A 17,100-nucleotide genomic window follows, 5' to 3' on the forward strand; every position below is an offset into this window, starting at 1 on the left:
CAATCCATGAAGAATTGTATACCCATGTGGTTACATGAATTATGGCTTTCCATTAATGTATAAGTGTAAATTCACATTCACTTAGAAGCTTGTTTTAAACATTTATGACATTCTCGTCATTAACATTTATTGTAAGTGAAGCCTATTCAGCAATCAATACGACTGAATTATTTTTAAAGACACTTTTTAATATGGTCAGTTGGTCCTTTATAATTCAGAAGTAAACGTTGGGATGTCGTAAATCTCAATTAGAAATCATAGATTGTAATTCCTCTGTCACATTAGTGGTTCCATTCATTTCTAAATTAAGACCCTTGATAAAGCTGATACATGATAGCTTATGCAGGAAATCACAACACTTTCAATTAGATACCACAGGTGCAACTTTACGCGTAGAAACACGTGCTTTGTATAGGCCTTCATCAAAATAAAAAAAATAAAAACCCACATGTACTTAATGTACAATTTTTTTGAGCAGAATTGTTTTTCATTATTATTATTGTTAAGTCTTAAGGGTGGGCATCTTTAACCTTCTGCTACTTTATTCGTTTTTGAAATAATTATTTGAAATATGGTAACAACTGCCCTGAAGCATGTATTTGAATTAAGACATATTAAATCAATGGCATATGTACACTTCCTGTAACACTTCAACATGGACAAGGGCGTGGACGTGCATCATGACTCACACGTACAGCACACACAAACAAACACGAAATGAAATGATGTGAATAGTTATACGTTTCATACATATTATTCTTTAAAAGATAGAGAGAGAACATTTTCTTTGCCCAGTGGATCGAAGATCTATAATGTTTAAAATAACATTTTAAGCACAGATATTACAGATTTATTTATTTAAAAGTACTTTTTTATTTATTAAATAAAAAAAAATGCATGATAATGTTGATGGTATAAAATTATATTACGAGAAAAGGATCAAGACAAAGCAGGTTAGAAAAGAAGTTTATGAACGTAGCCTCTGCATTTCTGTTTATTAGGGCGTAAAAACTAATCGTTTTTTGGTTGAATAAAAAGCACATGTTAGAATGTTTTATGTATCCAATTTTTTTTTTCCTATATAAAGGCATCGCAACAATTAGAAAAAAGTACGTTTGGTATATCATGCGTGTGTTTGTTTTTGTATGTTATTTTTTTCACAACTTATTTCCATTATGCACATTTTATCCTTAGACTAAATTAAAATATTTATTTGACGAAAGAAAATTAATTAGATTTTTGTTGGATTAATTAATGACAGCGTTTTATTTATTTATTTTGTTTGGATTTAATTTATTACTGTATTTCAAATGGTGTGTGGGGGACTTGCACAATATGCTCCGCATGTGTGTCACTGTTTTGTGCAAAGTGAAAAACAACATACTTCCACGTGCGTTTGTGTGTGTGTGTGTGTGTTTCGGTAACCATATTTGCCTGTAACTTTGTGAGCACAACTTTCTGGAGTGAACAGTGATGAGGAGAGTGAGGGGGCGGAACCCCGCTGAGCCTCTGCGCTGAAAGACAGCCAATCGCTTCGTTCTCTTAACTGCCAGTCACCGAAATCTGTCCAATACCCGCAGTGCCATTTCTAAACTCTATTCCCCACTGTGTCCTCCAACTGTTGTATGTTCTGCCAATCGCTTGAGGACAGAGTCGGAAAAGGAGCAAGCAGAGTTAGAGGCAGGACAAAGGAAGTTCTATAGACGGCCATATACATATATTTTAATGGTTTCAGAAGGCCCGTAGTTGGCGAAAACAATAGCGGTGAGCGTGGACATGACATCGTAGTGATGGAGCCCCCTTTAAGCAAGAGGAATTCGGCGATAAGATTAGCGGATTTGGCATCGACTCAAGCCCTTCCTCATCAGAATATGACAGGCTTCCCGGGGATAGGGGGGCATCACCCGCACTCCCACCATGCCCACCTCCACCCTGGGGAGATGGGCAACGACCCCGGAGTGGCTCTCACTCCATTTGGACCAGAGCACATGGCACAGACCAATGCTCTCAAACTTAGTCCCTCTCAGCCTTTACAAAGCCATCTCGAAGCCCAGACCGCGGCATCTTTCACCTCTTCTCAGACCACAGTTGGTTTCCCCGTGGCTCACCCCCACACAGGCTACACCACCAACAGGGACTTCATCCTCAGGAGAGAGCTTTCAGCCTCTACTATGCATGCACTTGGCGACCAGCATAGTTCCGCCTCCTCCCCTCATCACCATGGCATGTTCATTTCCCCAACAGGTGCTTATGGGCACGCGGAAGGTGGTGCCCATCCACTTTTCTCTGGACTGCACGAGCAAGCGGCCCCAGGTGCCCACCACCACCACCACCATCACCATGCCCTTAACGGGCAGATGCGTCTGGGTCTACCGGGGGACATCTACGGCAGGCCAGATCACTTCGGCCACAGGCCTGAACACTATGGATCTTCTTCTCTGCAAAGCTACAACTCCATGAACTTAAATGTGAACCTTGCCACGGCTCCTCACGGAGCCACAGGGGCGTTTTTGCGATACATGCGGCAGCCCATCAAGCAAGAGCTCATCTGCAAGTGGATTGACCAGGAGCAGACGTCCAAGAAGCCCTGCTCCAAAACTTTCAGCACCATGCACGAGCTCGTCAACCATGTCACGGTGGAGCATGTCGGGGGACCGGAGCAGAGCAGTCACGTCTGCTTCTGGGAAGAGTGTCCACGAGAGGGAAAGGCTTTTAAAGCCAAGTACAAACTAATCAATCACATCCGCGTGCACACGGGCGAGAAGCCGTTCCCGTGCCCCTTTCCCGGTTGTGGCAAAGTATTCGCGCGTTCGGAAAATCTCAAGATTCACAAGAGGACGCACACAGGTTAGTGAAAAGTCATCAAATTCTTAAAAAAAAAAAAAAAAAAAACCTTAATAGGTGTCTGTTATTGAACTGTATTGCGCTACTTGGCAGATTTTTCTAGATAGGCAACGTTAGATACTGTGGGGGAACAGAATCATTTGTTTGTCCTTCTAACTCGTGCACAAATACTCTCCATTCATAAAGGAGATTGTTTGTTGACAGTGCCAAGCAACACTATCCCTTGGTGGTGCTAAGCGTCATGAACTTTGAAAATGCATTGAGAAATCAACGTACTTGATATTTGTACGTTTGGAAAAAACACTTAAGACACGCTGCCATGAGCATTTTTTACGTCTTTTTATCTTTGATGCTTGCAGTTTTTTATCAAGTGAAAATCGCGAAAAATGCAGTTGCATTCAGTGCTATGTGTGTAAATATATAAAGGAACAAAACAGGGAAAAATAGGAATCGTTTTGTTTGTTAGTTTTCAGCACGTATTTGTCTCGTTTAAAGCCACATGGTATTACAAACAGCGTGTGAATAGATCCATACTAATGTGAATAAGGAGAATGGGTCACCCTTGGGACATCTACTATATTTTGATTAACTATGTTGGTATCTTTGCAAAGCTAAGAAGGCCTCAGCTTTTGATGTTCCTCTCATGTATTCTAACAAAACATTATTTTTATGTGTGCATGATATTAAACTAGATATTGTATTCTTGCAATTTAATAGATATATGCACTAACGTGACACATTGTCATTGCAAGTTGTTAAGAAGTTGCAGGTATTGTTTAGGTTCTTTTACTGTATACCGGTATGTTATGCTCACAACACGTGCTGACGTAAACTGCGCCCTGAATATGTAAGCTAGCGTGTCAACCCCACCTAGAGTACATTTACAACATGATGCTATCTTAAATCATCAGCGAATATGTGTGAAAGTCATAAATCCCGGAATGACAGTGAATCAGTACAACTTGTAGTGCATTTGTGACATGATTTGGATACTTTTTAAAGCCGGGTCATTTATTTTACTCCAGGCAATCTGATACATATGAGGGGCCAAAATGTTTTCAGTAGTCGGCTCAGTTGCATATCCAGTAAAAATAACGATCATGAAAAAGAGTTTTGGCAAGCTTAAGTCACTCATTTACAGAGTGGTTGCATAAGTCATGCGGTGCGCCTGAACATTCCATATGTAATAGCAGAAAATAAGTAGCCAACTGTGGGATTACAGTGATAATGTTGTGGTTTTCACAACGAAACCATCCATTACTAGTGCTTGCTGAGAATGGATTAGCCTATCCATTAGCCATTATTTTATTGTAACCAAGATAATGTAAAAGTTGTATTATAGGTGATGTCTATATCTAAATGCTCTGCTTTTCTTTTTTGCAAGGTGAGAAGCCGTTCAAATGTGAGTTTGATGGTTGTGACAGGAAATTCGCCAACAGCAGTGACAGAAAGAAGCACTCTCACGTCCACACTAGCGATAAACCTTACTTCTGTAAAGTGAGGGGTTGTGACAAGTCGTACACACACCCGAGTTCCCTGCGCAAACACATGAAGGTTCACTGCAAGTCCCCTCCGCCCCCTTCCGCCAACACGGGCTCCTCTTACCACCCCTCGTCCACGACGATCGGTGATGCCCTCTCACCAAACCTGGAGCCTCACAGGAACCGTTCATCGAACCTTTCGCCTCAGGTGACCAACCTAAACGAATGGTACGTGTGCCAAGGGAGTGCTGGACCAAACAATCTTCACACCCCTTCCAGCGATGTACCAACGTCAGAATCCGATGACGAGGACTCTTTCAGACACACAGATCCCAGATTAATGCTCTGATGTGAACAAGAAGGAATATATTCATTATAAATGGTGAAAAATGGTGCACAAATTCAAGAGTTGCAATTCGAAGAAGTGGAACACTATGGATGTCAGTGGGTGAAAGAGATTGTTCCCCCCAGTTTGCCCTTAAAACATGCTCAGAGCATTGACGCAATTTATAATAAATCCCCTTCAGTAACTTTCAGCATGAAATGTCAGACATGGAAAAATCGATTTATACTTTTTTTTCTTTTTTTTTTTACCTGATCAATCAAATCAAATAACTCGAACTCAAAAGATTTATCTATTGTTTTAGCCTTTATATATATATATATATATATATATATATATATATATATATATATATATATATATATATATATATATATATATATTACACCCCTTTGTTGCACAGAAATCCTTCATAGAGAATCGTTTTCCACTTTGACAATAATTTTAAGGTTTTACTTGTATATTGTCATTGTCAAAAAAAAATGAATGGGTGGAGTCTTTGTTAAAGTTTATACAATAACTGTGGTAAGCACGGTTTTTGTGATATTTAAAATATTTAAATGCCTATATTTTATGCAAAATCAATGTTATTCTGATTAAAAAGTACGAAATATGTCCCTTGAGACACTAAATAATGTGTCATTGACAGGCCTATCCCATGACTGGTTTGTAAATAGTATATGGTATTGATGCTTGTGAATGTTTTCGTAGGTTGAACAAGTTTTGTACATTGTAATTTATTTGCTGGTATTGATGTTGGTCTGGAAGTACAGATACACCAAAGAATAATATAATGTTGGTGAAAAGAAGTTATGCTTTTTATAGTGTCCTGTAAAAAGACTTACTTGAATAGGCTGTATAATGTGAAGAATCTTTCGCATGGACCGTGTAGTAACTCTTTCTGTTGAGGTGCATGATGGTGTTGATGGTTAAAAAAAACAATTAAAACCTAAGAAGGTCGTGAAGAAATGTGATGTTTGTGTATAGATCTATGGAAAACTTGAATAAATGGCAGGACGTGTAAATATGGTGTTTTCAGTAAAAAGAAGCCATTGTTTCATTATTTTATCAGTGTGCTTATTTCATAAAAAATTCAACAGATTGATTTAAACTAATCATTCACTGAGTAAAACTGTTGCGTTAAGTAATGCTTAATTTTCTGTAAAATATGGGACAGTAAGGATAACCAAACGAAACAGCACATTTCTACAAAACACTTTTAAAAAAAATTTAAATATTCCTTATTTAGTCTCATTTCAAAAGGGAACCATCACGTAACACGTTATGAAAGTACAATATCACAAAGCCACCAATGCATGAATCATTCATGGGAATATAAGACATAAAAGCTGCCTGACAATAAGAAGAAAGTTGTATGGAGAATATGAAACAAAGTCTCCCGTCTTATTTCCTTCATTAAAACGCACAATAACAGTTTCAAAGTGTCCCTGTCCCAGACTAGACCCAGAATTGACCAGCGCAAGTCCTGCACCACTTCAAAGAGCGCCACATCAGATCGGAAGACTGCACGGCGAGGCAGGATTTCTATGGTTCCCCCTTGAATATTTATACTAAAAACTACTAACTGCCAGTAAATGGTCAATCCTCAAAGCAAAAACGTCTCCCAAGAACCGTCCTGTCCCTTAAAATTGGCGTGGAATAAATTTTATTTCCAGCGAAGAAACACACAAATAGGAATTTTGGACATTGTGTGTGAAGAAAGTTCTAAAACACTTCCTAAGAAAGTTTTATTTTTATTCCCATTGCTAATGAACACCTAGCTAACCACATGGAATAAAGCACACAGATTGGTGTAGTCGCCTGAGATTGTAAATCTAGTGTTTTGTGTCAGTGAAACGCCCCATAAATAGTGTGAAGTTCAAGGGAAATTTCATAAAGCGCGTGTGTGTTTACCGGGCACCGGAAAAAGGCCACTTCAATTGGAAACACTTTTAAGACACAGTCGCACTGACCTTTAGTTTCATGCTACGTTAGAGCAGTCCATTTTTGTCATATTTGTGTTCCCAAATCTCTGAAATCCCTCGCTCGCATGTTTAATTCGGAAATAAGCGCGCGCTCTGCCCATCTTTTGTCCACGAACGCTTATTTGATCAAGGAAAGAATGATCTTCTATTTATTTAAAACAAGTGCCCTTTGAATAGTGCAAAATAAACACGGTGAAAAATAACCAAAGAGATAGCCCCCTCGGACTGAAAAGGGGGGACTTCATAAAAGCTGCAGCAGTCACAGCTGAATGGGAGACGCTTTGAAGTAGAACTTATTATCTGAGGAATACTTTTTGGTCGTCCTAACGACGCTATTGAATCGAAAAGCTACCCCCTTTGTCAGCGATTTGTTCTCCTTTAGTGCAATGCCCGTGGAAATCACTTACATGGTCCACCTTAACATGCAGCCTGCAAATCAGTAACTCCCAGAGTCAGACTCTCAGACGCCACTTTTCAAAAGACAAAGCAGAAGTCAGTGTGAAAACGCAGCGAGTTCTCTCCCGTTTTGCCCTTATTGGACAGAATGATCACATCAGAGGAGGCTGTTTACTGCAGTCTAGTCAGATTTCACACCTTCAGCTTCTCATTATGTGTTTGACGAGGGTTAGAGTACCCCAGTCATTGTGCACCGTCTTAAGCGATGCACCAAGAGCACGTGAAACACTTGCAATCAAAAGAAAACATTAAACTTTGCTATACTTTCACCATTAGCAAAAATGCACTTCAGACTTTATCTGTTTGAGCGTCCCACATATGTTCAACTCACACTGCCAGATTTCATCTGCGAGCTTGCAAAGTCTCAGAGGTAAATTACGGCACTAATGGAATATTTGCCATGGTGTTTGACTGTCTGTAGGGAGAGAGTGAGAGAGACAAGTGCAACAAATATCAAATGACACAAATATAATTTATAAATCGTATTACGTGAATTGCGCATGGTGATTATAACGTTTCTTTTGGTTTGGTCAACCTCTAAGCTAAGGATAATTTATATTGTACACTTGTCAGTTTTAAGATTAGAGTAAAAAAAAATAAAAAAAATAAAAAAAATGATCTGGTGCTTTCTTATTTAATCTATCCTAAAATATTGTGAAATACAACTCTAATCCATTTCAAATTACTTTAATGTTATCTTTATTCGTAAAATTATGTGACGTAAAATTATGTTTTATACATTATTTTACTATTTAACTTTAAATAACGTTATTCAATCAGAATTTATACATTGTTAAAATGTTTCTAGCAGACAAAAAAAAAAAAAACTTAAATCAAATCAAATATTATTATCGGACTCTTTAAAAACAGCAACGAGAGAGAGAAAAAAAATATAATAAAAACATGGTGCACGAATAAACATAAAAAAAACCCTGTTCTCCTCCAAACCATTTCAAAATCATAACAACTTCAAGTATGCCAGGTATTTTAAACATCCGTTGAGTGTTTTGCCACAGTATGCTTTGAAGAGCAAGAAAACTGGGCACATATTCATTCTCCAGGCACTCTGCCAAACCCTTCCGAGCACCCTACCTGCCTACTATCTTAAGTTTCCCGAATAAGTGAGAAAACACAATCCAGTTGCAGCAGCAGGGCTGCGTGTTTCCTCCCTGCACTCCGAGACTGAACTCTAAAACGCGGACAAGAAAACTTTTGACGCATGGTCGAAAACCCATGGGGTGTTTATACAGCGCAACGTGAGTACATGTTTTATGAGCTCAACTCGGACGAAAAAATGGTTGCTGCACGCTTTTATCGTAACTAAGAATCATTTACCGCACTTATTGATTAGGTGTTGTGCTTGTCCGTGTGTGCATGTAAAGATGAGGCTCTTGAGAAAGTTTGCCGTCCCATTAAGTTAGAGGCCGGATGAGTAGGCTAGTTGTTTGCTATTTGCTCTGAAAGCTCGAGCCCGACTCAGACAGCTGTGAGTTCACCTATTACCCCCGATGTCTTTCCCAAAAGATTGCTTGAGTTAAAGATCTGACAATGAGCGCTCAGGGGTGCCGCTCGCCTGACCTCCCCTCGCTTGTAATAGTTTCATAGGAACTTCATTAAATCAATTACTCCACGAGCACATCATTATTTATTTGTACTTATCTCTCAAAAGATTCTTCGCAAACACTTTCATGAATAAGTCATTACCAGTCATTATATAAAGATACTTTTCAAATATTAAAATACACGAATCAAAGTGTGTGACATTTTTGTTTTAACTAATGATATGTTTGGCAATAGAATAATGTTAATGTTCATTATAATCGCAATTATTATAACGTGTTAAAGATTTTGCGACAGCAATTACTTTTTTTTTTTTTTTTTTACTAATATTGTAATATTTTTAGAGTTTGTAAGTTCGGTAATTTAGAGTTTGCTTCATTTAGGACATTTACGTTAGGTTAAGATTGAACCTTTCCTGTGTCCCATTTAGATTTTTATGCATGCCGGTTGTCTTGAGATTGTAAGTTTACATAAAAAATGTATTATATGTAAAAGATTAACCAGCAGAAAGGTAATAGTGTCAACTGACTGCAAAAGTTTGCTTTAAAGAATTATATTCAATACATTAAATACTTGTATATTAATGTATATTAAAATAATAAAAATATGTGTAATTAAACTGCTAAAAAACATCTCAGTAGTTAACTGCTGATTGCATTACCACAAGTCATCATTAGTGACATTACTGATCATGTAAAGGAAAATAGATTATATATATATATATGAAGAGTTCAGATGCAAAAGCCTATAAATGCCATCTGAAATTTGCATCTTAAATTAGGATTTTTATCAAGCTCCTATGCTTAGGTTGAGCCATTTTACTTTAATGGCAATGTGCAGGTCCTTTTCCAGGCTATTAAAGTGAAATAACTGAACATAAATATAGGAGCCTGATAAAAATCCTAATTTCAGATGAAAATTTCAGATGGCATTTAGAGGCTTTTGCATCTGAACTCTTCATATATATATATATATATATATATATATATATATATATATATATATATATATATATATATATATATATATAACCTTTACAATATACAAGACAGTTTGAATATAAGCCTCAGCATATGCACCACAGAGATGAACCCTTTCAACGCTAACACATATGAATTATTTTGCCTGTCTGCATGAGACAACTGTCATAATATCTGGCCTCTCCTCAACATCTGTGGGCCTCCAAACTTGGTGCTGGTCCAAATATGGATCCCCAGGATTGGGAGGCTTTCCAAGGCACTTGGTGATGAGAGCAAGGTCGTCCACGGACATGTCCAAGAGCCAGAGATCTACACCTGGTCCGTTCAGCCCATGCAGCACATGAACCAAACCTCAGAGCCACGCGACCACTTCTCTGCTTGCCTTGTATTTGACAGGTCCTGTTTAAATGGCTCTAAACGCAGGGCTGGACGTCTAATAGAAAAACACTCCATCCATGTGGCAAATGTTCAGAAGCATTTGCGGGCCGGACCTTGACATGAAAGGATGTCAGTGTTTTATATAAAAGCAAATTGATCTAAAAAAAATAAACAACAACAACATATTTACTTCAGGCTTCTTGAAGAGGACAGTGGACACAGTTAATGTAAAGCTATATGCATATGTTATGTTTGCCAGTGTTGCTGATTGCTGTATGAAACCATGTAAATTGAAAAATTAATGAGAACAAAAAGTTACTATTTTACATAACATTATACAATATTAATTATTTCTGGATAACTTGATATACACTGCTGCAACACACACACAACTAAATATAACAAAAAAAACTGCTATTAGCTATAAGGGATTTTAAAAAGTACAGTAAAATAAAGATATTATTTTTTACTTTATAATTACACATATTTGGCAGTACAAAATATCTAAGGAAAAAATAGGAAGATATTTTGATGCAGATCCGTGCATCTGTGTAACAGTTATTACAGCATAGGCTTCCAATTCAGATTTTTCATCCTGTAGATGCTAAACCATCCACATCTGATGAACTACCACGAACAACACACCAGAGTCATGCCTCTGAATATAGCATCTCTCATAGAGGAAAAGGTCAACATTCAGTGAGAGGAAATCATCCTGCACAGCTGGACAATCACAGTGCTGGATCATCTCAGTAAGAGAGAGAGAGAGAAAAAGAGAGATCGAGTACAAATATACAAGTCTCAAGTGTAAGGAGTAGGATGGGATGAAGAAAAAGAAGAGAAGAACAGTCAAAGCCCTCAAAATGCCAGTCCACTTCTATGCAATTGATTTTACATTACTGTGCTTTACATCTCTGATGGTTAGATTAAAAGTCTCCTACCTTAAGTATACAGCCTATTTTTCCCGTGCAGACCTAATCCGTGCTTAATAAACATGTAAGCTCACCTATGGAATCCCCTGCACTATCCCTAGTGCGTCACCAGCCACCAGAACCTCCCGCTGACCTCACAAGGGTGGCTAGATGTTCTTAAACATCACAAGCCACTTTCTCTGTTTCAAGCTGACCTTGGAATGGCCATTAGATATGGCTTTAAACTACTGGAACTATCTCTCATAGGCCAGTGTCAAGGGTCCCCCTGAGTTGATAATGACTTGCTTCCATAACTGCTGTGACATTTTGTGAAGGTACGCTAGGCGTGCTCACAGGCCATATCTCCAGAATGCAATGCTTCCTTTCCCCCTCAGTAGGTGTGAATCGGAGCTGCATAGTCTGCAATTTATAGTGCTGTGTTTGCGCATCCCGGAATAAATACAAATCCAGGCTCACGCATATGTCCAGACATGATAAGCATTTTGGCTCACTACAGAATTGACACAAACTCAGATTTACCATAAAAAGATTATTGACTACATTGCTGATGTTTGGTTTAAATATCAGTGCCAGTTCCTTAAGCTAGCTAATTACCATTTGCTATGCCATTATAATATTCTGCCTTGGAGCAGTTGCTCCTGCTTATATTTGTATTATTATTAAAGCCATAAAAGTGCCTGCTAAATAAATAAATGTAATGCAATGATTAATGGCAATAAAATCTACCAATACAAGAAATAATATAACATTTGTTACAATGTTTGTTCAAATTAAAAGTCTTTTCAGTCCAGTTTGAATGTTAAGAGCGAATATGTAACTATTGTGCCCTTGGTGGTTCGTATATCATCGCTCTAGCTCATAGAAACCTGACAACACTGTCAGGTCACCTGAAGATATGAAGTCTGATGTTAGAATTTGAATGTCATGGGCTGATGAATGTCGATTTCCTGTGGATGGAAAAATAGATAAATGAGCTCGCTCGCGATGCCCTTACATAAATGAGGGTTGATGAAACTGATGATAGGCTCAGGCTGCTGAAGAAGTGATCCCAGTGGAGACCTTACAGTGGTCTGTCCCACTCACAAGACAAATTATATAATTAGGCACATGTCTTAGGGGATGGTCTCCTTTGCCCCTTTCTTGACATCACCAGTGGTAAATGACAGCATATCTTGCTCAAATTTATCTTGGTGACACAAAAAGAATACTCTTTACAGTCGTATTAATTGTCTGTTTTGAGAATTCCCAAGAAAGTGACAGTGTGACTCAAGAGGAGCATTACATTTGGTTATAAAGATGATCAGGATTCTTAGGCTGGCCTGTCTGAGAGATTTCCATGAATCAAAAGCAGATTATTTAAATAGTACAATTTATTTACAATTAATTTGCATTAATACTATTGAAAGAATCTGTGAATAAAATAATGTATTCTTGTTGCTGAATAGATTAAATAGATTAATTTTGGGAAGAAAAAAAATTTAGATGCTTTTTTTTGTTTATTTCATGCGTAAGTTATTTTATAGCCCTTCTGTTTTAGCTCTTCATACTTTTGAGCATCATCACACTAAAATATGGGCATTTGTAATTTTTTGGAACCCACAATTCTTTATTCACGTATGGAAATAAATAAAAAATATATCATGCAATAAAACAGAAACGCTTCCTTTCATTACCCAGTGCTTATCACCGGCATTGTCAAAATGTTCATTGTGGGCTGCGAGCTCTGCAAGGGGCTCCGATTGAAAAAGCAGAGCCCGGGCTCCTGCCTCATCCAGGCAGGGTTAAGCCACCTCTCCAACTAGGCGGCCCCCAGCGGAACCCTCATTACTCTGGCTCCTGGAGCAGTCAGCTGTGCTGTGGTTCAGAGAAGAGAGGCTCCTTACCTGAGCATCACTGCTTCCACATGCCAACAACACACGTGCCTTAACCAACCTGACTTGACAGCTCACGCTCAACTACAGCCTGCTGGAACACGGACATGATAAAAAATACATTTCCTTTCATTTTCCTCTGAAATGTCGCTGTCTCAAATTTGTTGGGACTGGGAGTAGCCTATATGGCAGCACTTCGTTTGATCTTAGATACCTTTTGGTGTCAGGTTTTGTTTGTTTAAAGCTACTTCCGAGTTATAATTGGGAATATTTATGCTCTCTGTATATTCAAATAAAGCTTCCATTTCAGCTTAGGGTTTTGAGGTGTGAGGTTTCATTAAGTTCCTCCCCCCACGTGGTTACTCTTCTGTAGAGGCAACATGCATAAAGTGCTCTGAGGACATTGCTGTTATAAATTGGAGACAACAATTGATTTAGCAACCTGTTTTTTATGTTTAAAAATAGCTGATAAAATAAATATTTCATAACATAATTCTGAAGGCTACAAATAAAATAAATAGCTTATATAAAAGAAGGGCCAACACCATTAGCATGTAAAGGCAACGTTGAACTGCAAGCTCACAATTCATCTTGAAGTGAAAAATAAATGTTGTCATACTGTGCAAAGAAAAAGGGCGCGATAAAATGATTCATGAGCTCTATGCTGCTTTACTGTGCCAAGTGTTCTTTACATGCTGGTCAGATTCAATTCACTGTTCTCAAGAATGAATTCATTATTATTTAAAACAAACCACTTCCATTTTTACGTATTTATTTAATAGTTTGAAGGATAATATCGATATATATAAATGTATATAAAGCAAGCAAGTGGCTCAAGAAATCAAAAGTGTGTCGGAGATGTCGCATTTTGTATTCCGGAAATATTGTGTTGATAATAGGATAAAACCAGATTGTCGACTCCTTTATTAATTAAAGTTCGAAAGAAATAATTTAGCAGCTTATATTTCAAACGGAACTCAGAAGTGTATTTAATTTCCACAGTAACATCAAATAAATACGTTTCTTGATTTAAACCAAAATGAAGTTTTTCGATAATATAGAAACAACCGTTGCAAAATATCGATTTAGATTAATTTAAAACTTTCCAGAAATAAATACTATTTTGTCCTATAGACCCAGAACTTTGTGAAGAGTGAACACCCAGCCCGATCTTTAAGGCAGGGCAAAATAAAAATAAAATAAAATCGTTTGAATAAAAGTATTCAAACGAACCCTTAAATCTTGCAGACGAGTGTCCAATTTGTCAGTCAAAACTTGTCAGAAACGACATAGGCTAAACCTATACGAATTTGTGTGTAAAAAGGTCTAGAAATCTGTGCTTTTTCCTCTGGGGAATTATACATTTCGGTTGTGTCTTTTAAAATGACTATTCCAACAGGTTTGGAAGGTTCTTCTTCACATCCTGCTGTATGTCTTGAGTTGCTCACTCAGGTTTAATTCGATAAACTATTTTTTTTTTGTATGCTATATCTTTCAAAAGCATTTTAATCAAACTGTATAAATAAAATATGTGTTGCGATAGAAAGCCTAGCCTATTTTGTAACCAGTCATTCAATAAATTAATTTATACTTTCATGCATGCTTAGCTACTGATTACAAACAAGCATGAAATAATTCCCCATGCATTACAGGTCCTATCAGGTCCTGTTTATCTAATTCAAAGTCAGAAAGCTGTTGCTGCCCTGCCTTAAAGATCGGGCTGGGTGTTCACTCTTCACAAAGTTCTGGGTCTATAGGACAAACATGTTTAATTGGATTAGCAGAGCTGATGTCATAAACTACAATTAAGAGCTTGACTGTGCAAACACACAGGCACGCGCCGAACGTGTTAGGAGCACACGAATATGAAAGTTAGCCTACTGTAAAGCATTTGTTATAACTACGATACGATTACGAGCGAGTTTATTAAGCTTTTGACAATTTAATTGTCGAAGAACTAGAATTTACAAAACAGATCAGAACCCAGTACTTAAAAATAGAAAACATTTATACATAAAGTAAAACTAAAATAAAAAGAATAACGATATAGCCTACAGAATTACAAAATGCTTTGGACTTACTGTCAAATTAATTAAAGTTAAAGAGAGTAGATTAGTGACTGCAAACCATCAGAGACATGAAACATAGATCATGTTTATATGTCCCATCGGACCCATAGTCCTCCTCCACAGTGTTTATAATTAATGTTGCTATTTTTTTTATAGTTATTGATAACACTTTTTTTTTATTAATATTAATTTGTGTATATGATTTACGAGATAAAGTTAGAAATGTCCCATTTTTTTGCTGGATTCATAGGCTAAGTAATAATGTTCGCTAATATTATGTTAAAAAGGTTCCTGCCGAAGAAAAAAAAAAAAAAAACTATTCAATATAAAATCCATTATAGCATATATAAAATCGTCTATATTTGAAAGGTTTATGTGTTTCTTATGGCTTGTTTAATAGCAGGCACAGGGTGGACAGTGCAAGACCATTCACAGAGGACCTGTGTCAAGGGAAGGTGATAAACCAGCCGCTCGCGCTCCCGTGACTCAACGCCTGACAATTAAGCGAGCTCGAAAAGATGCAAGCATGTGTAGGTGGTTATAGGGTCACTTCACGATATATCCAAAGAAGAATCTAGAAAAGCATAATATCAACTTGAAATAAATACTAGGACTGCACTAGCCTCCCCGGAAATTATGAGACAAAGAACTGTTCAGCTGAAATGAACACTTTTCCAAATGGACAATTTACACTGTTTTTGAACTGAACTGCACTAGCAGTGAGTTTCCATAATTGACTTTGCTATATATTTCTCTGGTAAGTTCCAGAAACAATCAATAGTTATAAAATAAAGACGATTTAAATGACACCTTAAAACTGACTTTTTATTTTTATTTGTATCATAATTATTATTATCATTATTATTTTTAGCAATATTCTTTTCCACTCCACAAACCTTCGATTATATTTAACGGATTGCGGTTATAAATGTGCATCGACTTTAATTCACAGTGCACCTGTTACTCATTATAACTTCATGCAAGTACATAGGCGATAGGCCTATATGAGCGTACAGATCATATATTCCTCTCGACTCGTCTGTCTGGATCTGCAACGGGGGGTTCAACCGCAAAAGTCCTAACAGCCAAGAAGCAATAAATGTCGCCTTTATGAACAGCCTTTCTCTTCCTGCCCCCAATTTTGACAGCATCCGGCGGCACACTTCTTAAAGTTCTGTTCTTCTTTCATCAGAAAGCCAGTGGGTGAGATGGTACAAGCTGCGCCAAGCAGTCAAGTCACACAGCAAGCTCACAGCACTCAAAAGCCTATCTGTTTTATCGCATCCATGAAAGATATAGCAGAATTGTTTTAATTTCTCTCTAATTCATGTGTGATAATGAGTCAGCCGCCATAATATACATAAAACCATGATGCTCTGATTATCCTGGAGGCTACGCGGCAATTGCACCATTTTGTCACAACAGAAGGAAAAGTCAATTTGAAAGGGGGCTGCCATGGGCTTATAATTGGGGAATCCACCCATGGGCTGTTCGTACAGTGAGGTGGAAATCACATCTGCTCTATAACCCTGACGATGAAGATGTTAATAACATAAGATTTAAAAATGATAGCTACTGGTTAAAAACGGCAATCCTTTTTAAATTTTCGTTTAATAATGAATAAAGTAATTCATCTCCATTAAAAACGAGAACAGTTCATGGTAAATTATTATTATTATCATTACCACCTCCATATGAAATATTATGCATTTCAATATATTAAATAAATGTATCAAGTAACAGACAATAATGCTCAAATAACCTTTTTTTTTTTTAATTGTATTTATTTTCTTAAGATGAAATTTCATGAATAAAAATTAATGGGGTCAAGTCAGCTAAAAATTAAAAAAAGTTTTGGAGACTTGTTGTCGCGCTGTAACGAGTCTGATTTACGTGGCCCCTCGACTTGAAGCCATGGCAACCGCAGACAAAGACCAGAGGAGGATTAGCGGGGTCTGTCCTTTGATCTGTCTCCATTTCAAATTAAGAGTCAGCTCAAAGTCTCCGGTTTTTCAGAGATAACTATCCTTCACTCAGGCACACATTCAGTATTCTGGCCAAACTACACCACATTAAGAACTGCTTCAAAAATATGGAATGGCTAATCAGAAAATATGGAACATTACTGAAAATGTGACATCAGTGGGTGCGCTGTATAAAACAAGAGTTCTTTTTTCACCCAATGAAGGCCTGTGCGTTCA

At 37.4% G+C, this 17,100-nt stretch overlaps 1 protein-coding gene across 1 annotated transcript; it reads left to right on the forward strand.

Annotated features, from left to right (window-relative positions):
- Positions 1 to 1,451: 1,451 nt before the first annotated feature.
- Positions 1,452 to 4,935, forward strand: LOC113053161 (zinc finger protein ZIC 5-like). Its single transcript, XM_026217947.1, has 2 exons — positions 1,452 to 2,847; positions 4,229 to 4,935. Exons 1-2 carry the CDS (start codon positions 1,791 to 1,793, stop codon positions 4,672 to 4,674), a joined length of 1,503 nt encoding a protein of 500 aa, XP_026073732.1. The 5' UTR covers positions 1,452 to 1,790; the 3' UTR covers positions 4,675 to 4,935.
- The last annotated feature ends 12,165 nt before the right edge of the window (positions 4,936 to 17,100 follow it).

This window comes from Carassius auratus, chromosome 34, assembly GCF_003368295.1.
Source record: "Carassius auratus strain Wakin chromosome 34, ASM336829v1, whole genome shotgun sequence".
In the NCBI taxonomy this organism is placed as follows: Eukaryota; Metazoa; Chordata; class Actinopteri; order Cypriniformes; family Cyprinidae; genus Carassius; species Carassius auratus.

Excerpts from the sequence above, each read along its gene's own strand:
- LOC113053161 (XM_026217947.1), top strand. The coding sequence starts at position 1,791 with ATGGAGCCCCCTTTAAGCAAGAGGAATTCGGCGATAAGATTAGCGGAT. Across the intron at positions 2,848-4,228 it reads TCACAAGAGGACGCACACAG|GTGAGAAGCCGTTCAAATGT; the intron begins GTTAGTGAAAAG and ends CTTTTTTGCAAG.